The 23,343-nt window shown below is 35.5% G+C and overlaps 3 protein-coding genes across 3 annotated transcripts; all 3 read left to right on the top strand.

Moving 5' to 3' along the window:
* The first annotated feature begins 2,204 nt into the window (after positions 1–2,204).
* On the top strand, positions 2,205–6,379 carry LOC131625701 (protein FAR1-RELATED SEQUENCE 8-like). The gene is made up of 3 exons (XM_058896538.1): positions 2,205–2,326; positions 2,733–2,831; positions 4,198–6,379. The coding sequence occupies exons 2-3, from the start codon at positions 2,763–2,765 to the stop codon at positions 6,250–6,252; spliced, it is 2,124 nt and encodes a 707-aa protein (XP_058752521.1). The 5' UTR covers positions 2,205–2,326; positions 2,733–2,762; the 3' UTR covers positions 6,253–6,379.
* Positions 6,380–9,021: 2,642 nt separating this feature from the next.
* On the top strand, positions 9,022–11,491 carry LOC131625700 (protein FAR1-RELATED SEQUENCE 6-like). Its single transcript, XM_058896537.1, has 2 exons — positions 9,022–9,161; positions 9,291–11,491. Exons 1-2 carry the CDS (start codon positions 9,096–9,098, stop codon positions 11,289–11,291), a joined length of 2,067 nt encoding a protein of 688 aa, XP_058752520.1. The 5' UTR covers positions 9,022–9,095; the 3' UTR covers positions 11,292–11,491.
* Positions 11,492–18,619: 7,128 nt separating this feature from the next.
* Positions 18,620–22,279, top strand: LOC131625677 (kinetochore protein NDC80 homolog). Its single transcript, XM_058896517.1, has 4 exons — positions 18,620–19,791; positions 19,961–20,207; positions 20,973–21,119; positions 21,809–22,279. The coding sequence occupies exons 1-4, from the start codon at positions 18,701–18,703 to the stop codon at positions 22,055–22,057; spliced, it is 1,734 nt and encodes a 577-aa protein (XP_058752500.1). The 5' UTR covers positions 18,620–18,700; the 3' UTR covers positions 22,058–22,279.
* Positions 22,280–23,343: the final 1,064 nt, after the last annotated feature.

The following is a 23,343-nucleotide window of genomic DNA, read 5'->3' as shown; positions in this document are numbered from 1 at the left end:
TGAGACACATGATGAGACACTTGCATGCAGGCTAGGCTGAGACACATGCAACGCACACGCCACACGGGGTGGCGTCTATGTGCAATATTCACAAGCACATGCCACATGGGGTGGCGCCTATGTGCAGGGAATCTGCCCAAGCTAGGCCTGCTACCCAAGCCTATCAACCCATGCATGCCTCCCACCTACCACCTATGCGCGACAAAATTGGCCACCTTTAAGCCAAATGGGATGGCGCCAATGTAAAGGTTTTAATGTTTAAGCCACATGGGGTGGCGCCTATGTATTAGGCTGAAATGACTTGTCATGCACACAAATACCAACCTCATCCACCAAATCATATATAAATACCAACTTCAATCACTTAAATTCTCATCTGCCCACAAACAAACTTTTTCTTGAATTTTCATCTTAATACAACTCTCTAATTTTTCAAACATGTCTCTTCTAACCATGGATGACAGCCATAGAGAAACTAAAGAGAAAATTCAGTCATATGTAAGTTTTTATTCATACACTATATTTATACACACTTTCACTTTCATCGTCAACAAACCCACTATATTTATTCTTTTATATATGCTTTTATTAGGATGTATCGAGATTCCATTGTCGTTCACACGATTATGTTGCTCCGTACCCGTGGACTGTGCGTATCTACAACGTGCGGGTTTCGGTCATGTGATTAATATATCAAACAACAATATTGATAAAAAAATTATACTCACATTGTTAGAAGTTAGAACGATAGAGACATGAAACCCATACTTTTCATCTTCCAACTGGTGAATGTACCGTCTAACTAGAGGATGCGTACATGTTGTTAGGTCTCCCGATTGATGGCAAAGCTGTTAATGGGTCTGTTCAACCAGCCGATGCCCTATGCGAAGAAGTTTTGGGCACGAATATGATAGAGGGAAACGAGGGTGCGAGGGGCCAAGGTATTAGCCTAAAGGTCCTTAAAGAGTATTATAACTCTATTAGTTTAGACGAACATTCAGCTAAGAAAAATAAATAAATTAAAACTAAATGTTATATTACAAAACTCTTTGGTAACCTGTTATTTCCCGAAAGTAGCAGTAATAGTGTAAATTTTATGTATTTAAGTTTGTTTGGGGACATTGATAAAATAGGAAAATATAGTTGGGGTTTCGCCGTTTTGACTAATCTTTATAGTTCGCCGTGTAAAAACGCCAAAATTGATACTTGTACATTTTATGGATGCGCTTTCTTTCTTCAAATATGGGGTTAGTAGAGAATGTTGATCCTAGCCCCCACGAACAGCGGTGCATACATGTTCCCCTATATAACTAAGTAAGTCTATAACACTCTTTCATTTTACTCACTTTATTCTAAGGGTCTATGTAAAAAGTTGCTATCTTAATCTCATCCTCATTAAGATCCTTATTTAACACAGAAGACATAGTAACATCTAACCTCATAGTAACATCTAACCTGAAAAGGGTATTTCTAGTATGGACAAAGCTAGTAGTTTCAACCTCCTATGTGAATAAATTCTGATAGAAATCACCAGGGGCGTCTTAATTTTTTGGAGGTCATGTGTAAGTTAGTCAAGGTTTAGCTATGACATAACAAATAGAAGCCTTATTTTTCAAAGGTATAACAATAACAAATATTTTAAGAGGCCTTGTCTAACCGCAATTTAAATGAGAAAATTTTGAGGCTTCGTGCGATAGCTATACCTTCAAAGACGGCCATAGCAAGTCTTTAACCTAATATCCCTGCTTATTTATCAACATTGTGATATTGTTCCTCCGTCTCCTTTGAACTACCTTGGCGTGATAGTATATGGTATTCCTGTCTCCATCCACCAACCCTTATGCTCTAGAACATTGGAACCTAGTTCCTTTTGTTAAAGGATATTCGCCATATCTTGCTGAATACTCTTTTCCTAATACCTTTATGACCTCTCCCATTTTGCATATCAAGTTGGACACCTTTCCATATATGCATATTCCAGCTTACAACTTAGGTTTGAATTTAGTCCAAATTATTGTTATACCTCACAACACGAGTTTAAAAAAAAAACATAGAAATATATAGTGAGATAGTAAAAGAAATTGTGAAATTAATAAAAATACATAAAATCAATAAATATACATGATTGATAAAAGTTTCAAAGTATATGAAAAAATTAAGTTCAACATTTAAAACGATAAATAAAAAAACAAAAAAACAAAAAAATAAAGGACCAAACAAAATCTAATAGAAAATAGACGGAAAAAATATTTTTATTTGTAATTATTCCATTGGAAAGTTCTTGTTCCCAACTGAACTCAACTCTTGTCTTCTTTTCGTTCCTCTGGTAAGTTTCCTTCCCCTTCTCAAATTTTCAATTTATCTTTCGGTTTCCCCTAATTGCTATTCCCGAATTTTGTATTCTATTGGTTCAATTCATAATTAAATCATGATTCTACAACAATTTTTGTATATATATGTCAATTCATGAAGATTCTGCAATGAATTCTGTTAGTGTTATATTTACCATGTCAACTGTTAACTTGTGTGAAAATTCAAGTGTTCGTTAAACTCTATTTCTGGAGATTTTTTACTAGCACAAAAGTAATTTTGTTCACTTGTTTCATTTCATTGTTTACCTCAAAATTTGTGTTGATCTATTATGTTATGATGATGCATTTTAGTTGAAATGTGATTACTTGAAATGACACATTATGTACAAGAAGGTTAACCTATTATTTGTTCTTTAACAGAAGAACACGCAGGAACTATATGAGGGAACCATGAATGACAATATTGTGTGTTCTCCGAATGATAAGGGGTTGTTGCTAACTACTAATCTCGACATCACGGTAAGTTTTTATCGTGGGATAGCCAAATGCTTGTTATGTTGGACTCGAACTTATTTGTATGATGATGCTTATTTTGTGCTTTTCATTTTCAACTACTATATTGTGTTAGTCTTGAAGAACCCGAGGCTTGTTTTTTTTTGTACAGAGACTCATTTGTTGTTTCCTTTTACTTATTAAGAGGGTTATCTGCTTTTGTGAAAAACGGCGCAGTGTCATTGGATTGACAAGTTTTTGAAAGTACTGCAAATGAGGGAAGAAATGTGCCAATTGTCTTGTGGTCACTATTAAAATAAAAGGGAGTGATGTGTGGGTTTTAATTATCATGGCTATCACTTCAAGTTTTTGTCATTGTCTGTGTTAGTCGTTAGGACGTCATAGGTGCTTAATGACATTGCTTAATGCACATAGTTATTTTGGAATATTTCTATTGAGCAACCAACATTCAATATTTGTTGGATTATGAATCATTTATTTGATACGGGTGCGAAGCCGTTATGGATGTTGTGATCTGGGCTATCCGATTGCTTCAAATACATAATGATATAATATCATTGAAGCACTGGTATGCCATACTGGGCTCGTACCAGGTGCGGATACGTGTTGGGTACGCGTGTGGCATGTACCAGTCATCTACCTTCTCAGTTTGTTTCCTTTTCTGATCTGGTACGTGGTAGGCTACGGCTTGGTGCGTGGCCGATACGTGGTGGGGTTGAATGAGCAGGAAATGTGACAAAAGAAAGTCGAGCAATGCGACCTAAAGCCAATAAACCACATTCTTTGTTTACACAGTCTGCTTCTTTCTCTCACCGACTAGGCCAATAGTTTTTCAATATTTTGCCTATTCTATTTCTATTGTCACTGAATGTACTGTATTTATTGTTAAAATTAATACCTTATTTTTCTTCATGATTTCACTATTTTCTTTGAAATTTTACTGTTTTTTGAACATTGGACACAACAAATTTGCAGCTTTTTTCTCTAATCATCTTTTAATTCTATTTTTTTGTTGAACAATTATTGTTGTGTTTTGAATAGTTTAAAGATTTTTTTTATATCACCTTAGTTTTTTTAAATGCCGTATCTCGTACGGTGTACTGTACCCGCGCCAATGCGTCATAGTGTAGTATAGAGTATAGACTATAGTGGCCTAGTGAGAGAGAGGAAAGGGGACGGGTAAATGATCATGATTGTATAGGGTGATAATAAAGAAACTTTACGCCAGTCAATAATATACAATTTCAAACTAGAAACTGGTTACTTTCGAGCTTGGTTGTGATATTTTAAGTTTTGTTGTCAATTTTAATGCATACTCAAATTTCTTAGATTGTGTTTAAAATTTGAATATTTTTTCCGTCACTCTTTCCAGATAGATGAGGGATCTTTGCACGGTGAGCAACTACTTGAAGTTGAGGGCAAAGAGCTCGAGAATGACTGTAGTCAATTGTTTGAGATTGATGGATGTGAACATGAGAATGGACGGGATGAAAATGAAACAGCAGTTGTTGACAGTAATAGTAGAGAATCTCAAGGAAAAGACTTCCAGCCACCTGTCGTAGGAATGGAGTTTGAAACTTATGATGATGCCTACAACTATTATAACAGCTATGCTAAAGAAATTGGATTTGCTATACGGGTTAAATCATCTTGGGCCAAACGTAACAGTAAAGAGAAGCGTGGTGCTGTCTTGTGCTGTAACTGTGAGGGTTTCAAAACAATTAAAGAAGCTAATAGTCATAGGAAAGAGACAAGAACAGGCTGTCTAGCAATGATTAGATTGAGATTAGTGGAGTCTAATAGGTGGAGGGTTGACGAAGCCAAGCTTGAGCATAACCATTCATTTGATCCTGAGAGAGCACAGAACTCTAAATCACATAAGAGGATGGACAGTGGGGCCAAAAGAAAATTTGAGCCAACTCTAGATGTTGAAGTGCGGACAATCAAGTTATATCGAATGCCAAATGTAGATGCTTCTGGTTATGGGAGCTCAAATTCTAATGAAGGAGGAACTAGCAACAATGTTAAATTTTCCAGGCGTTTGAAACTAAAAAAAGGTGATGCAGAACTTATTTCTAATTACTTCTGTCAGCGTCAACTGGAGAGTCCTAATTTTTTCTATGTGATGGATCTGAATGATGATGGACAACTGAGGAACATATTTTGGATTGATTCTAGATCTAGGTCAGCATATAGTTATTTTGGTGATGTGATTGCATTTGACACAACATATTTGTCAAACAATTATGAGATTCCACTTGTTGCATTTGTTGGTATTAATCACCATGGACAATCTATTTTGCTAGGATGTGGTCTGCTTGCAGATGAGACATTCGATACCTATATTTGGTTATTTAGGGCATGGATTACTTGTATGTCTGGTCGCCCTCCACAAACTATTGTTACAAACCAATGTAAGACCCTGCGAAGTGCAATAGCAGAGGTTTTCCCGAGGGCTCACCATAGAATTTGTCTATTGCAAGTCATGCAGAGTATCCGTGGATGTATGGTGCAGTTTCAGGAATATGAGGCATTTCAGATGGCGCTAACAAAAGTGATATATGACCCTAAAACAGTAGATGAATTTGAAAGAGATTGGGATGCCCTGACTCAACATCTTAGAACAAGAAATCATGAAAAGCTTCAAAGCTTGCATGAGGAACGAGAGCACTGGGCTCCAGTATACTCCAAGGACACAATTTTTGCTGGAATTTCTGATTATGAAAATGGCGAGTCTGTGGTTCCCTTTTTCAAAGGTCACGTACATCAGCAAACTTCGTTGAAAGAATTTTTTGAGATTTATGAAATAGTTCAACAAAAGAAGCAAAACAGTGAAGCTCTTGATGATTTGGAGTCACACAATTCAAGCCCGTTACTGAAAACAAGATGCTTCTACGAGCTACAACTCTCTAAATTGTACACAAATGCAATATTCAGGAAGTTCCAAGATGAGGTGGTGATGATGTCCTCCTGTTTCTGCGTCTCACAAATTCAAACAAATGAGTCAATTGTGACATACATGGTAAAAGAACATCAAGTGGAGGAATCTATAAGAGATGATAGGCATTTTGAAGTCATGTATGATAAAGCGGTAGCCGAAGTACGTTGCATATGTAGTTGCTTTAACTTCAAAGGCTACCTATGCAGGCATGCCTTGTATATCCTTAATTACAATGGCTTGGAAGAAATTCCATGTCAATATATTTTGTCAAGATGGAGGAAAGATTGTAAGCGATTGTATGTACCTCATCTCAGCTCAGATGATGTTGATATTACCAACCCAGTTCAGTGTTTTGATCATTTATACAAACGTGCTATGCAAGTAGTTGAAGAAGGCATGATATCTCAAAACCATTATATGGCTTCTTGGCAGGCATTTAAAGAGTCTTTGAATAAGATTCGATGTGTAGCTGACAGGATTGAATAAATAGATCAAGAATAATGCTAATATGTTGTGCATAATGTACTATTCATTTTTTTTCCTTTGCCTAGCTTTGACTCCTAAACTGTTCTTTTATAATAGTTATGTTAAATGCTCACAAAATTATGTGAAAGCATAGAATGTGAACATCTTTTTGGCTTGTTGACCAGATCAGTTTGATCAATGCATGAACATCAACAGTGGCGGGTCATGCAGCTGATAAGGTAATCGAACCCTACTTGAAATACTTCCCTCGTTGTTCATTGCAATGTTTCATAACTATATCCCTAAACCGTTCTTCTCTTTTGCGATCGCTCATTTATATTAACATTATTTCTTACCTTGAAACTCATGAAACATTGCAATGAACAATGAGGGTATTTGGGACAACAAAAGTGAAAGTTGTAGGAGTAACACCAACATGTATGAGACATGCTATATTTACACCAAAGTATAACACCGAACATGTTTAAACTTAAAAAAAAAAAGAATTGTACCGTATTATAGTATAGATGTCAAAGTGGGTGTAAGAATAATATTGCTTGAAGAGAAAATTGCTATAGAGCTTTCGTTATAGAAAATATAATGAATCTCATGTTAGTGTTTTTTTATGGCACAAATTGATTTTTTTGTGCATAATCACATAAACTAATATCATTTTTGTACTTTATCTAATACGTATTAATTATTAGTTTTATAGGTTTCAAAAAAAATATATTAGTTTTATAGATAATGTGTAAGAGGCTTAATAATTCCATATCCTCATTCTCAAATTTGCCAAAAAATATTTATTCTTAAATAATAATAATAATAATAATAATAATAATAATAATAATAATAATAATAATAATAATAATAATAATAATAATAATAACTAAATGCGGTATTCATGTGTTGCACTTATGGGTGTTCAAATCCAAACCAATTTAAATAAAAACCGCAAACCGATCCAAAAAAAATCGAAAACCGCAAAAAACCAAAGTTTATTAGATCTGTTTGGATGCCATTTTGTGGGAACCGTACGGTTCGGATCAAATTTCGGATTGATTTTTCAAAATTGATCCAAACCAAATCGAACCGCATGTATATGTATTTTGTATTTATTTATTTTTTATTATTTATTAGTATGATACGTTACATAAATTTATTATTATATGATAATTAATTTTTTTTATCTTATCTATTAGCTTAGTTTAATTTTTTTTTATTATTTCATTTATTTCAACTATAATCGATCATTTTTATTTTATAATATTAACTTTTAATATACTATATATATATATATATATATATATATATATATATATATATATATATATATATTATATTAAATCTATGATTTATTAGTATTTTTATAATATTAATAAAAATATGATTTGTAATTTGGATATTCAAAAATCGATTCAAATTAAAATTGTATTAAATTGAATCGGATCATATTGAATTTTTTTAACATATCATCCAAAACCAAATTAAACTGTGAATAAATTTATTTTTAGATTGGATGGATTTTTGCTTTAAAATCGATCCAAACTATATTTTAAAGAAAGATCCAAACTATAAAAACTGCGAACATCCTTAGATAAACTATATTTTTTTTTGGTTTTAAGGCAAAACAAGAAAAAGGATAAAAAAGTAAATTTATAAAAAAAGTAAATTTTTTTCAATGCACTTAACTCAACTTTGAAGAAAGAGAGAAACTTCCAAAAAAAGAGAGATGTTACTTATAGAGAAGCTCCGTAGAAAGAAAGAGAAATTTAAAGAAAGATCCTGGTTGTTTAATACAATCAACTTTATTATTAAATCAACTTCCTGCAGCGTGTGGGGGTCTTTTTAGAGATCATAGAGGTAATGTTCTTTTGGCTTTTGCTGACACGGTTCCTTGGAGGTCCTCCTTTCTAGCCGAGTTTGTTGCTGTTGTTCGAGCTATGGAAATTGCGATGGAGAGAGGCTGGCATAGTCTGTGGATTGAAACAGATTCAGCTCTTGTTGTTCAGGCATTCACCAATCCGGCTTTGGTCCCTTGGCAAGTGAAAGTTGCTTGGTTCTCTTGTATAAATTTTTTTGTTTCTAGGCAGATTTATATCTCTCATATTTATAGGGAGGGCAACTCTTGTGCTGATTATTTAGCAAACTTAGGTCTCAATGTTAGTTCCCTCAATTTTTTTGATTCCATTCCTTCGGGCATGAGGAAGGAATTTGTTCGTAATAGGCTAGGAATGCCTAACTATAGGTTCGCCTCTTGATGGGTTTTTTGTCAATCCCATCCTTTTTGTAATGTTTCCTTTTTAATATACAAGGTTTCATTAAAAAAAAAATCACACTTTTATAAACACATGTTTATAAATCTTTAATACTTTGTATTAAACAAATTTTATGATTATGGTTCTAAGTTCTAACACTCTCACCAATGGTTAGTTGGTCCAGTGGTGATTGACAGGAGATGGAACCACTTGATGCCAGAACTCGCACCCGAACCGGACTAAACCGGTGGTATAAAGCCAAACCTTAGTAAACACAATAAATTATTACTAGAAATTTAACATATAATCAGTTTTATTAAATTACTTATTCAAACTTACTTTGTTAAATTTTTGGTGGATTTTTTTATAAAATTAAAATAAATCAATGAATTTCTTTTTTTGGGAGGAATAAATTCTCATTAATACAATATTTAAATTGTATTTTTTCAATATAAATTTTTTATTTAGAATGTTTACCGCTGATTTTAAGACATAAATTGAAAAAAAAATCTTTTTGGTGATGGACTAAAATGAATTTCTAATTAATTTTATTATAAATATTTATTTATTTTCCTGAAATGCACAGTAGAGAATGAGCACTTGAAGATGGAGAGGGAACATCTTGTTACAGTGGGCGACGACTCTCATTTTCTCGAAGAAGAAGACTTAAAGGTAGTAAGTAATTCATTTTTTACATCTATGTTCTAACTCTTAGGTTTTATTACTGTTTTCAGTTTTTATAATTACAGAAATTCACTGTTATCATTGATATGCAATTGATTTTGTATGACTAAATGCTAGATGGACGATCCTTCTGTTTGTTGCGAACGATTACCGGATGGAGAATGCATTGAGATTCTGAAAGACGAAGATGATGTACTAATTGGATTAGATTGTCAAAATGATGTTTCTGAAGGAAGAAAAGAGTTTCTCGCACCCGCTGTCGGAATGGAATTTGACTCGTATGATGATGCTTACAATTATTACATTTGTTATGCCAAAGAGGTGGGATTTTGTGTGAGGGTGAAGAATTCATGGTTCAAGAGAAATAGCAAAGAAAAATACGGTGCAGTGCTTTGTTGTAGCAGCCAGGGTTTCAAGAGAATAAAAGATGTTAACAATTTGAGAAAAGATACGAGAACCGGTTGTACTGCTATGATAAGGATGAGGTTAGTGGAGTCTCGGAGATGGAGGATACGCGAGGTGACCCTTGAACATAACCACGTCTTAGGTGCGAAGATTCATAAATCGGTTAGAAAGATAGGAAGGGGAACTAAAAACAAGTTGTTACCTAGTTCGGATGATCGGGTGCAGACAATAAAGTTATATCGAGCACTTGTGATAGATGCGGGTGACGGTAATTCAAACTCCAATGCAAGAGACGATAAAGCTTTATGTGAATATTCTAATGAGTTGAACCTAAGAAAAGGTGACACGCAAGCCATTTATAATTTCATGTGCCGTATGCAACTGACTAATCCACACTTCTTTTATTTGATGGATTTCAATGAGGAAGGACATTTGAGGAATGTATTATGGGTTGATGCGAGATCTAGGGCTGCATGTGGCTATTTTAGCGATGTCATTTATTTTGACAACACTTATTTGACAAACAAATATGAAATCCCTCTTGTGGCTTTTGTTGGAATAAATCACCATGGTCAATCTGTGTTATTAGGTTGTGGTCTGCTTGCTGGGGAAACGACCGAATCATATGCTTGGTTATTTAGAACATGGGTTATGTGTATGTCAGGATGTTCTCCTCAAACTATTATTACAGATAGGTGCAAGGCTTTGCAGAGTGCAATTGCGGAAAATTTTCCCAAATCTCATCATTGTTTTGGCTTGTCGTTAATAATGAAAAAAGTACCAGAAAAGCTTGGAGGCTTGTGCAATTACGATGCAATTAGAAAAGCACTGGTTAGAGCCATTTATGAGACATTAAAAGTGATTGAATTTGAGGCCGCATGGGGCTTTATAATTCAACGTTTTGGGCTTACTGACCACGAGTGGCTTCGTTCCCTATATCAAGACCGAGTTCATTGGGCACCGGTATTTTTAAAGGATAAATTTTTTGGTGGAATGGCTGCGACACGCTCTGGTGAGAATCTTAGTCCATTTTTTGATAAATATGTGCACAAACAAACTCCTTTGAAAGAGTTTCTTGACAAGTATGAACTAGCTCTTCATAAAAAATACATGGAAGAATCTTTAGCAGATATTGAGTCACGAAGCTCAAGTCCCTTGCTGAAAACCAAGTGTTCTTTTGAACTGCAGCTCTCTAAAATGTACACAAGAGAAATATTCAGGAAATTTCAACTTGAAGTGGGAGAAATGCTCTCTTGTTTCGGGACGACTCAATTACACGTCGACGGTCCCATCATAATCTTCTTGGTCAAAGAGCGTGTTTTGGTTGAGGAAAACAAACGGAAGATTAAGGATTTCGAAGTTTTGTACAGTAGATCAGTAGGTGAAGTTCGTTGTATATGTTGTTGCTTTAATTTTTATGGATATCTATGTCGGCATGCATTGTGTGTACTCAATTTTAATGGGGTGGAAGAGATTCCTCCTAAGTACATTCTTTCAAGGTGGAAGAAAGATTACAAGCGCCTTTATGTTCCTGATCACAATTCCGATAGTTCTGATAGTATCGGCAGTATTCAATTGTGTAATAAGTTATTTAAAAGTGTCCTACAAGTTGTGGAGGAGGGAATGATTTCTGGAGACCATTACAATGTAGCATTGCAGGCTTTTGAAGAATCACTTAATAAGGTTCATGATGTAGAACAGAGGCATGAGTAACAATCAATGTACTTTAGAAAACTAGTGCTGGTCTAATATGTTATATGTTATGTATATATTTATTTCTATAACTTCTATAGATAAATATGTCTCTAGTTAGTAGCATTTCATGTGTCATTTCTGAAATAAATAATCAGTCTTATTTTGATTTCTTGTGGATGATTTTTAAGAAATACATAGAGAAAACAATTATAATAGTATGATCACGAGGGCACCATTCTTCTAGTTTGTCTAGGGCACCAAAACTTTTGGGGCCTACCTTGATTTACATGGCAGTGTTGCCGCTGCAGGAGTTGAATAATTGACCTGCTGTTTCCTGAGTAAGTCCTTTTTTCCTTTCTGTTGGTTCTGAAATGTCTTGAACACATCTATTAGAATATTATCTTATCAAGTGAAGATAGAAATTTTCAAGGATATTGTATTTGTATTATCATACTTTTGGTTAGAAATGAAATTGTCATCATAGGGCCTACTTTTTGTGATTGCAATGACATATGATCTGATAAATAGACTAGCAAGATGTGGTATTTTGTTTTGGTATGATTTTGATGTTCATTGCATTATTGACCTTGTTGAGGTTTTCAAGGTTCTTGAAATTTTTGACCTATAGGAATTGGTTTATTAAGAATTCTAGTATATATATTATAGTAGTATTACTGATCCATGTTACATACAAAATTTTATTGCATTTTTTATTCCATATTTTGACCCATAAAATGAAAAATAGGTTAACTCCTTGTATGTAATAGCAAATAACAATGTTACCAGTACCATATGTACAACTTAGTTGGTAAAAGGCTGGGCATGTTTGAACCTCCAATTCTCCACTTCTCATTAGTTAGCGTGTGTGAGTTTCGCAGGGAGTCTTGAATTTTAAAATAACAGAGGTTAAGCATAACACTAATGCAAAACTTATTATATTTCTTTAATATATTTTGCAAAACTATTTTTGTTGATAAAATAACTTAAAGGTTGTTATGCTAGATTTGTTTTGAGCACAATACTATTGGAAGTTGTAAAGGAAGATACTATAGTTTGATGGCCCGATGATAGAGCTGTCTTCATGGTGTCTGCCTATAATTTATGCATGTATAGTATTTTATAGATACCTTGCATCTGAAGGTTGATGGCAACTAGAATAGGCTGTGGCGTTTCCTGATTCCTCTTAATGTCAAGAATGTTTTGTGGCGTGTGTCGGGATAGTATTTTGACTCGGGTGCCGTTGCAAAGTTTGGGTGTGCAGTCCTCTTTTTTGTGTCCTTGGTGTGACACCCATGCTGAAGATAGTGTTCATATCTTACTGTAGTGTGACATCAGTGTGTGCTGCTGGAGGAAACTCTAGCATTGGCATCTTAGTGAACCAAAGCTTGCAGGTGAGACTAATTTCATAGATAATTTCTTTCAAAGACTTGAGCAACTTTCGATGAAGAAGCAATACGTTTTGCGTATGACGCTTTGTAGTATTTGCCGTGGTTGGAACCAAGAAAATTGGGACGTGGATGATACCTCGATGATGATGATAAATCACGGAGCATTAGTGTTTTTGAATTTGACTCTAGCACAAGAAAATGATGCACTCTGATACGTAAGGTGTAGTGCTGTTTTCTTTTCTTCCCTTTCTATTTGGTGTAAGCCTTGTTTTTTGTGCAACACAACATGTGAATATAGGCTTTTGCTTGAAAGATAATTTGGTTTATTTATGAGCGAAAACTCTGGTTTTAGCCACTGAGATTTGAACTGGAAAAGTATATGGTTTATTGAAGGCTATTGAGTGGATGCGAGAATTTGAGTTGGATGCAAAGCTAGTGGTGGGTGGATTTAATCTCAAGCATGATGACTTGATTGAGTTCGGCGTCATTATTGATGAATGCGTGAAATTTCTTTCATTTTTCTGTTACAACTCATTTAGAACATACTAGGATACAAAGCTAACACAGTTGCTCATAACTAAAAGCCGATCATAGTGCTTGTTATCAATCTTGTTATGATATTTCTTCATGTATTTAAATTTTAACCTTTGATTTTTAATAAATAAAAGAAATAATGAAAATAAAGTAAAGGGGTGTGTTTGGAGTTTGAACGCATGCACGATGAAGTGCAGAGAGCAGCATCACTCGCATCCAAAATTTCTTCTCAGCAACTCAGTTGCCTTCGGTGAGTTCCCTCTTACCCTCAAATTTCCATTTATTTTTCTCAGTTTTAGTTTTTTGTCTTTAAAATCCTAATTCTACTATATTTTGTAATTATGTGATTGTATGTATGTCAATTTGCAAAGATTGTGTAATGAAATTTTTGGTGCATTTTATTAACTCATGTTAGCTCTTATCTCTATTCTATGAGGGACTTGGTTTTCCCAATATGTTAATCAAGTGCTAATATTTGAGTTGAAATATGATTACTTGAAATATGAGGTTATGAGAAGGTTACATCATATTCTTTGACAGACCACCCCACCAGTGATACTGTGTGTTCTCCTAATGGTAATGACCTCCCAATACGTAAATATTTGAGTTGAAATATGATTACTTGAAATATGAGGTTATGAGAAGGTTACATCTTATTCTTTGACAGACCACCCCACCAGTGATACTACTGTGTGTTCTCCTAAATAATGGTAATGACTTGTCACTGAGCCCTAATCTTGAAACCATGGTAAATCTTCATCTAAACCCTGGCATCATTGTGGGTTGTTTTATGTTGTGTTACAAGTATTGAACAAATTGTTTTATTTTTTTCATGATCCACGATTGACAACATAGTTTTGCAGTCTGATGTTGGACTGGACTCTATTTTTATTAATGTGCCGTTTAGAAAAACCTAAAGTTGGTGACTGATTTTCATTTCAAACTATTATGCCGTGGCAAGTCTTGAAGAGAACCCGGCGCATGATTCTACTTCTATTGTAACTGTTTTGTATTTTCTGTTATCCATGTCCAAAGGGGTTCCTCCCTGTTTTGTAAAAATAATGGTGCAATTTATGTCATTGGACTTGCAAGTTTTTTGTTTGTGCTGCAAATTTCTAGTGAGGTAAATGAGAAAAACGCACCGGTTGTGCTTAATGACATTGATTAATTTGCATAATTATTTTGGAAATTTATAAAATTTCAAATTGGATACTGGTAGACCGTCTTTGAGCTTGGTTATCAAGATGTTTCAAGTTATGTTGTTGCTTTCAATGCATACACGAATTTCTTACATCTTGTTTTGAGTTTTTCTCTCACTATTTCCAGATAGATGATGGTTCTCCAAACAGTGAGCAATCATTTGAGGCTGAGGATGAGGGCAACAAGCTCGAGAATGACTGTAAACAAGTGTTTGAGATGAATGGAAGTGAACATGAAGATGGAAGGGATGAAACTGCAGTAGTTGACAGTCATAGTAAAGAATCTCGAGGAAAAGACTGTTGCACAGCTGTTGTGAAAATGTAGTTTGACACTTATGACGATGCCTACAATTATTATAGTAGCTATGCTAAAGAAAATGGATTTGCTATTGGGTTTAATCTTCGTGGGCCAAATGTAACAGTAAAGAGAAACACGGTGCTGTCTTGTGCTGTAACTAGGAGGGTTTGGAAACAATTAAAGAAGCTAATAGTCACAGGAAAGAAACAAGAACAGCATGTCTAGTCGTCAAACTGGAGTGTACCCATTCATTTGATAGTGAGTGAGCATAAAACTCTAAATGACATAAGATGAAAAAGAAAATTTGAGGCAACTCTAGATGTTGAAGTGTGGTCAATCAAGCTATATCAAATGTCAATTGTAGATGCTTCTGGTTATGGGAGCTCAAATCCTAATAAATGATGAACTAGCAACAGTGTTAAAATTTCAAGGCATCTGAAACTAAAGAATTGTGATGCATAACGTATTTCAAATTATGTTAGAAAGCATAGCATCTTAATGTCTTTTTGGCTTGTTAACTAAAGTTGTTGATCATAGCCGTGAAGGTCATCAAACCCTACATGAAATACAGATCTCGTTCCTCCTCAAGTGCATGTCTGTTGTTGTTACTCCTATAACTTTTAGTACTTCAATTGCCCCATATTTTCATCTGCATTGTTCATTGTAATGTTTCACAAGTTTCAAGGTGTACTATAGAATGTGAATGACATGTTAATTTTAGGATTGACTCAAGTTGGATCAAATGAATGGATGTTAGCTAGAGTAGTCTGTATGGATCTTTTATGAGTCGGTTTATCTGCAACAACAATATTATGGGGGTTGCACTAGATGTTAGTTAGGGCAACGTCTACGGATCCTTTATAAATGTTTTTTTTGGTGATGATTTTTACCAGTATGCACTTTGGGAAAATTTCTTGTAAATCTTGAGTTTCTTCTTCATCATTGACGAAAACTCCTGATTCTTTGAAAATTTGTGGGTTTTTGCCTTCAAGATCAATAGCATAATGTTTGTTAGCATTATTTCTTATTTTGGTATTACTTGCTATGTTGATTTTTCTCATATTAGAGGGTTTTCTGATAGAATTGGTAGTATGTTTTGGATTTGGTTTGTTTTAGGTTGAGGGGGCTACCCTTGACAAAGCAAGGTTGGCATGGGTGATGATGCGATTAGTATCATAGCTAGTGTCGATATGTTCAATCGGTTTAGGGAAGTACTGACATTTTCATGGATTCAAATATTGAAAGGGGGACAAATAACATTGAAAGAAAGAGGAACGGTGAATAAGAGGTAATAAGAGATCAAGATGAGAAACAAGAATGAATAAGGAATCTTGGAGCCTCATCAATTCTAACCCTGAATTAAAAATTGAGAAATAATAAATTTTTTGTACCAATAAAAACATAAAATGAATCTTTATTAAAAAGAACAACTATTTTGTGTCCTGAAATCAATTATGTTAACCAACCCTATTTTCTAACTTGCCATAATTGAACGTGTTAATTTTTCTAAAGCTATCATCTTAAAGCATTTATACTAAGAAATTTTAATCGTTTAAAATTGACAAAACTATACAAAATTATATGACTTTATATAAAAATATATGACATATCAATAAGTTTCAAAATATATGACATGCCAGGTCAGGAAGTTAGCCAAGAGAAGACACGGGTCTACTTCTCCAAGAATGTTCCTAGAAGCAAAAGGTTGGATATTGTAAAAGAATCAGGATTTATTGAAACTACTTGTCTTGGAAAATACCTTGGTGTGCCTTTGACCGGCAAAGCACCCAAGAGATCTGATTTCCAATACATAATTGATCAGGTTAGTGCCAAGTTGACGAGTTGGAAAGTCAATCATCTAGCGTTTGCAGGGCGTGTTACTTTGGCCAAGAGTGTCATCGAAGCTCTCCCTCTATATTCTATGATGACAAATATGATCCCGAAAACCTGCATCAATCAAATCCACAAGCTTCAACGGAATTTTGTGTGGGGAGACACGGAGAATAACAAGAAATACCATGCTGTCAAGTGGCAAACCATTACGAATCTGAAGAGTGACGGGGGTCTTGGCCTCAGGAAACTTGATGTGATGAATAAAGCATGTTTGATCAAAATGGGATGGAAGTTGCAACAAGGCAATGAAAATTTATGGAGTAAGGTGATATGGGGCAAGTATGGGAGAAATACAGATGCTAGAGATCCCTCATGGAAGCCTGCTGACTCTAGTTTTTGGAAACATATCACTAAAAACTGGAACTATATGAATGACTGTAGCTTTTGGCAGATTGGAGATGGAAACATGGTTAATGCGTGGGATGATAGATGGATTGATCCAAGCATAAGGATTAGAGACCTGAACATTATAATTCCAGAGCAATTAAGTATGGCCACAGTGCGCGATTTATGTACGGATGCGGGTGATTGGAATTGGACGGAACTTAATAAGTGGCTGCCTAGTGAACTGTGTTGCAGAATTGAGAGTATTCCTCCTCCCGTGAGTTGAAATACACCTGATGTCAGAGTAGGAATTGGAGATGAAGGCAATAAGTTTACAATGAGTGCAATGTATAAACATTTAAGTAGCAACACTGCAGTTATCGATAATATGAAATGGAAGGAGATCTGGAACATCGAGGCCATTGAGCGAGTCCGCCATTTTATATGGCTCCTTCATCATGATGGCTTACTCACCAATGAAAAGAAATTTAGAATGAATATTGGCAGTGCCATGTGCAGGAGATGTGGAAATATTGAGGAGAGTACGTTGCATGTTATCAGAGATTGCCCTAGTGTGGAGAAGATGTGGAGACAAGCAGTTCCTACTAACAAACGGGTGTTATTTTTTGCAGGTACATTAGACGAGTGGGTACATATTAATATGAACCGCAACATGGGCAGTGAAAGCTCTACGGATTGGAGAAGCTTTTGGGCAACCGCTTGTTATAACATTTGGTTGTGGCATACAAAGGAGACGCACCAGGAGAATTATAGTAGACCACCTTGCATGTACTCTTACATCATGAAGGAGCTGAGAGATTATAGTGCTGCCAAAGCTAGTTCAAAACTCTTCATACATCCCAGCATGAAAGAGCAATTCATTCAATGGAATAAGCCACCTAGAGATTGGATTAAGATCAATGTTGATGGAGCAGTAGATAAGAAAGGTCATGCCGGATGTGGTGGAATAATTAGAGGTTCGGATGGAGAGTGAATTAGCAGTTTTGCCAAGAGGATAGGCATTTGTAATGCTCACAGTGCAGAACTTTGGGGTGTCTTTGAAGGATTAAGGTTAACTGAAGATCTGGGCTTCAACCAAATTATTCTTGAAGTCGACTCTAAGCAAGTGGTGAAGGATATCACAAGTAATCAAGTCTCAACTGTTATTGGAAGAAGCTTGTTGGACAAAATCAGGAACTTTTTTCATCATGAGCTTGTTATTTCTATCAAGCACATTTATCGGGAGGCCAATGCGTGTGCAGATTCTATGGCGAAGAAAGCCATGCATCAACAAGCAAAATTCATGCTTTTTAGAGAGTGTCCTAGTTTTATTCAATCTAGTTTTGATGATGATTTGGTGGGAAAGCATTTTCCGCGTCTTGTTCCGTGTTAGGTTTGTTGTCTTCGGGGCTTAGACCCCCATGTAACCAAAAAAAAAATAAATTTAAAGGCACATCTAAAACATAAACAAATATATTTTTAACATACAATTAGAAAAATAAGTAAACTAAAGTAAACATATGAAATGAAGAATACAAGTGTAAGGGAAAAGAAGAAGACGAATTGAAGTTTTTAAAAAAAGAATATAAATTTTAATGTTTTTTTTTTATCCCTATAGTTTCGGTGGATATTGGAGGGAAATATAAACTTAATCTTATGAAAATATTGAGAGTGAAATTAAAATAAAATTTATATCTTAAATACAGTAACTGTAGTAGGGGGAACAGTGAAAGTGAAGAGTGAAAGCGAAGAGCGTGAGCGCGAAGCAGAAGTTTCAAACGGCCGAAGAAGATGAGACCTCCGGTGGGAAGCAGCAACGTCCGTCGGCAACCGAAAGAGTCATCCTACTTACCACCAACTCCCCTAAACAGCCACCGCGACTCCGACGTGAGTTTAGCCAGTAGCCGTCCATCCTCCGTCGGAATCCCTTCTCTGGACGTTTACAAAGACCGTTCCTACCAACACAACGCTACCGCAACCATCAATTCATTCCTCGCCTCTCACGATTTCAACATCTCTTTCAAACCATCTTCCTCTCCTTCCGCTAAACAAATCCACCAAACCCTTATCTTCCTCGTCGGCCTCCTCGATTTCAACATTAACAAAATTGAAGACCTTCCACCACTTCTCAAATTCCTGAATTACCCTCACAAACTCAACATTTCCGTTCTCAAATCCCCCGCTGCTCCTCATCAGTGGCCTTCCATTCTCGCTCTCATTCATTGGCTTGTTCAGGCTTCTCTACTTCATCTCTCTTTTTCTTCTTCCTCCCAAACCACCTCTCTCCACACCAACAACATCGTCTTCCAATACTATCTCAATGCATATCTCAATTTCATTAGAGGTGACGACGAAGCCATCTCCGAACTCGACGAGGAAATTCAAACCAGGATTCTCCATGAGAAGTCTAACACTGAGAACAGACTTGCCGCCACCGAGCAAAAGGTCTCTCAATTGGAGGCTGAATTGGAGGGATTGAGGTCTGCTCCTTCTCAGAAGGATTTACTGGAGAAAGAGAAGGAAATGCTTGAAGGTGATATCATTAAGTTTCACAAGATTATTGACGAGTTTGGGTCGCGGATTGAGTCGGCAGAGAGGGTTTTGGTGGAGAAGGAGAAACAGTTGGAGGCTAAGGCAGTGGAGAGTGACAACATCTGTGAAGAGAATAAAATGCTAAAGAACAAGGTGGAGTCACAACCTTTCAATACTAGAGATGTCGAGAGGATGAAAAGAGAGTTACAGGCCGCGGAGACGGATGCTGGAGAGGCTGAACTTGCTAGGAATGATTGGGAGGAAAAGTGTTGGGAGCTTGACCGTACTCTTGCAAATAACATCCGAGACTTAGAACCTATCATCAGGGATTGCAACCAAGCCCTTACGAGGTTCTTTACTTTCTCTATTGTATTCCTTTGTATTGTATTGTTCCTCATTTGTTTTCTTAGCATATTGTATTGACTATTTACGTCTAAACTAGATAAATTCATACATCGCTGTGCCAATGCTAATAGGAAATCAATTATTAAGCAAACTCTTACTTTCACATGCTTCTAGGTTGAAGATTGGTGATGGCATTCAATATGTGTTGAATCCCAAGGGAACCACGCCTGTGGAGATCATGGGTATTGACTACAAAGTCACGCTGAAGCCCGCACTTAACTCATTTGCGGATGACATCAAGAAAAGTACTATGGTGAAATTGGAAGAGGTCATTGCTCTTCAACAAAAGTCCAACGAAAGTGCTGCTAGGATTGAGGGGAAAAGAGATCAGCTTGCTGCATTGCAGTTCCACATTGATCAAGTAAGTCCTGTTGTGTCTTTCTTAGCACTGATTTTAATGCTTAGGGGTGATCATGCTTTCCATAAAGAACACAAATCTTGTCCAACACCAACACAGACACGCTTTTTTTCAGAGGCATCGGTGCTACATAGCTATCAAGACATGATGAAGCTACTAGTTGTGGTAACTTCTAAGAACAGTCTTCTGCAATTTAGAGGAGACTCACCCATTAAATGAAGCAGTAGCACACTAAATTGCAGCCAGTACATCATTCAAAATTAATACTATGTCCTCTTCTTTGTTCCCAATCAATGTTCTAATTTGGAGTTCTACTGCCTTCTTTCCACTATATGTTAGCTTAGAATGTGGAAGCTGGTGTTGGGGTAATGTTTTTGAATTGATGGCTAATGCCTGTGTTTCTAGGTTGTACTAGTTCTTATGTGTGTTCTTCTTTAAATTGAAATCACTCCTTATACTTGTCACCTGATTTTAGTATGATTCCATGTGACCATGTCTAAATACTAATAGCAGGACAATGGTAACTAACTTATTTTTTTATTTGACATCTTTACACTTGTGGAGAATGATTTAGTATATGACCGAAAAACAAAATAATGTTAAAATGTTGTATTGATGACTAATCAAGTTTATACTGGCTCTTTTTTTCTGTCAATGTTTATGCTATACTCTTTGTTGGAGTTAGACTGGTACTTGAAACCTGAATTATCTTGCCTTGTAAAGACTGTTGTTTGACTTTTTTTCTACTGTATGTTATTTATCCATTAGCTCGAAACTCAAATAGACACAATAAAGAAGGAAACTCAGGACTACACAAGTAGATGTGATGCTGAAGCTAAGAACATGACAAAGGATATCCAGCTAGCAGATCATGATATGAGTATTATGGAAAGAGAGTCAGCTGAGATTTTTAAGGTAAAATCTGGATTCTTATTTCTTCTTCTTTGATATTAAACTCAATTGTATTTGAACAACATTGTGGAAAACGAGTTTGATAGTTGTTGAATGTTTGAACATTTGTCCGTCCTTTATATCTTTATTGTGTTTCAATCAATTTAGATATGTGATCAAAATTTGCTGTAAACTTATACTCCATATTCATTGGGACATTTCTTACTGGTCAAGTTTTTGAATTAATTTTTTTTCTAACATGTTCTCCATTTATATTGGGTTTCGATTTCGTTTTGTTTGCAATGCAAAAATATGAGTACTTGTTTATGACCATTTTTAGTTCATGATTTCTCTGCTCGTTATGTTTTTCCTATTATATGTTTATGACTTTTCTCAAGTTCTTGTGAGGATGCGAGCCAAAAAAAAATTTAATCTTGCTTTTTGCATTGAGTTCACTCATTTTCAATGCAAGCTTGGTCTTACATGGTAAATGCTATTCAAACTGGGAAGCTTGTAGAAATAAAACACTAAAAGCTAATTACATGTGTATATTTATGATATGTAACATGTATGTTGTTGCTTTACATTTTTTCAAGAGCCATCAAGCTTGACAATGTCACCTAGTTTGGTAAAGGGATATTTCGTTATTAAATCTAACCTGATGTATATGACAGCATTGCATCTAATGAACTTTTGTTGTTGTTGTTGTTAAGGCATCTGAATTGAAATTGGAGGAAACGATCCGACAATGTGAAGAAGAGATTCAAATGCATGGTCTAGAACTCTATAAGGTGATTGATTCAGTCACCAAATACAAAGAACTGTTGGGATCTAAAGTCTCAAAGATTAAAGGGGAACTCTTGGAAACCGTAACTGAAGTCGCAAATATATATAGAGAGGCATTCCCAGAAAAATATAGTTATATATTGGAGGCATGCCGCCAGATTGAGAAAATTGAATGAGCGGAACTCTATGCCTAAACAATCTTTTCAGCATCTATTTTCTTGTGCATACTTAGTCTATATGATTGTGTGAACAAGTCAATCCAACGATCTTCTAGTTGTGGGTTGTAAAATGACTGTCTAATCCTTGTCCATTCATCTCCATATTTTGCCTTTATATTTATCTTGTTATCAGCTCCATATTATTAATCATTTTTCTTGTGCATACTTAGTCTATATGATTATGTGAACAAGTCAATCTAACAATTTGATGATGAGATAGCACAACCAAGTAGTAAAAAAGAAAATAACAAATAAAGAAGATAGATGAAGATGTGAGTGATGAAGGATAAGGAAGAAGAGAGGTATATATTTATAGTCTAGTTCTAATCAATTAGAAGTTGTCCTAATTAACTAGAGCAATTATGCAATCAATAAGCTGATGGAAACAGTTGCAGGCTTTTGAAGATCTAATCGATTAGAGCTCTAGTCTAATCGATTAACAAGTGGTGAATTTGAGTTTCAAAAGGTTCTAATCAAGTAGCCTTAAGTTTGAATTTGAGTTTCAAAAGGTTCTAATCAATTAACCTTAAGTTTTAATCAATTAGAAGGAGAAATTTTCAACTTCTTGAATTACCTTTGTGCACATGGTTGGTGATAAAAATAAATTCAATGGATTAAATTGATGGTTTATGATCGGTCACCAATTTCACTTATACTTCGCAATTTATTTAGTAAAAATCGGTCATTTCGGTAACACTGTGAATGGTTTGTTCTTTGTTTTAAGTAATTCTTTCATGTTTTGTTAATCTAATTGTTAGTGGTAATTTTTAGTAGAATAGTTGCTTTTGATCACTTTGTTGGTAGTTATTGGTTATTTCAGGTGTAAGGAAGAATCGCCGAAAAAAGGGGACGAGAACAGAAGAAAACAAAGCCAAAATTGCAAGGAAAGAAGCTGACGCGGGCGCCAGCGTCATGGGACACGGCCACGTCAGTTGGAAAAGGAAAAAAATGCTGTTGGGAGCTGACACGGGCGCCAGCGTCATGGGACACGGCCGTGTCATCTGATACATGGAAAAAGAGCATTTTAAGAGAAAACAGAGGCTGACGCGGGCGCCAGCGTCGTGTGACACGGCCGCGTCAACTGTTGCGGCCAGAAATTGTTTTTTTGGCTGTTTCATTATTTCAAGTCTCATTAAGGGCGTTTTTGACTTTTTACATGAATGGAATGTAACCTAACACTACTTATTCCTAGTTTGAGAGTTTTTTGGATTATCTTGGATCATATTGAAGAATTCTACGGTGAA

Source organism: Vicia villosa, unplaced genomic scaffold (assembly GCF_029867415.1).
Source record: "Vicia villosa cultivar HV-30 ecotype Madison, WI unplaced genomic scaffold, Vvil1.0 ctg.000233F_1_1, whole genome shotgun sequence".
Taxonomy (NCBI): Eukaryota; Viridiplantae; Streptophyta; class Magnoliopsida; order Fabales; family Fabaceae; genus Vicia; species Vicia villosa.
The sequence above is the reverse complement of the archived record's forward strand: the minus strand, read 5'-3'. Positions and strand labels throughout refer to the sequence as shown.

Excerpts from the sequence above, each read along its gene's own strand:
- LOC131625677 (XM_058896517.1), top strand. The coding sequence starts at position 18,701 with ATGAGACCTCCGGTGGGAAGCAGCAACGTCCGTCGGCAACCGAAAGAG. Across the intron at positions 19,792-19,960 it reads TGCAACCAAGCCCTTACGAG|GTTGAAGATTGGTGATGGCA; the intron begins GTTCTTTACTTT and ends ACATGCTTCTAG. Across the intron at positions 20,208-20,972 it reads TGCAGTTCCACATTGATCAA|CTCGAAACTCAAATAGACAC; the intron begins GTAAGTCCTGTT and ends TTTATCCATTAG.
- LOC131625701 (XM_058896538.1), top strand. The coding sequence starts at position 2,763 with ATGAATGACAATATTGTGTGTTCTCCGAATGATAAGGGGTTGTTGCTA. Across the intron at positions 2,832-4,197 it reads CTACTAATCTCGACATCACG|ATAGATGAGGGATCTTTGCA; the intron begins GTAAGTTTTTAT and ends CACTCTTTCCAG.
- LOC131625700 (XM_058896537.1), top strand. The coding sequence starts at position 9,096 with ATGGAGAGGGAACATCTTGTTACAGTGGGCGACGACTCTCATTTTCTC. Across the intron at positions 9,162-9,290 it reads TCGAAGAAGAAGACTTAAAG|ATGGACGATCCTTCTGTTTG; the intron begins GTAGTAAGTAAT and ends ACTAAATGCTAG.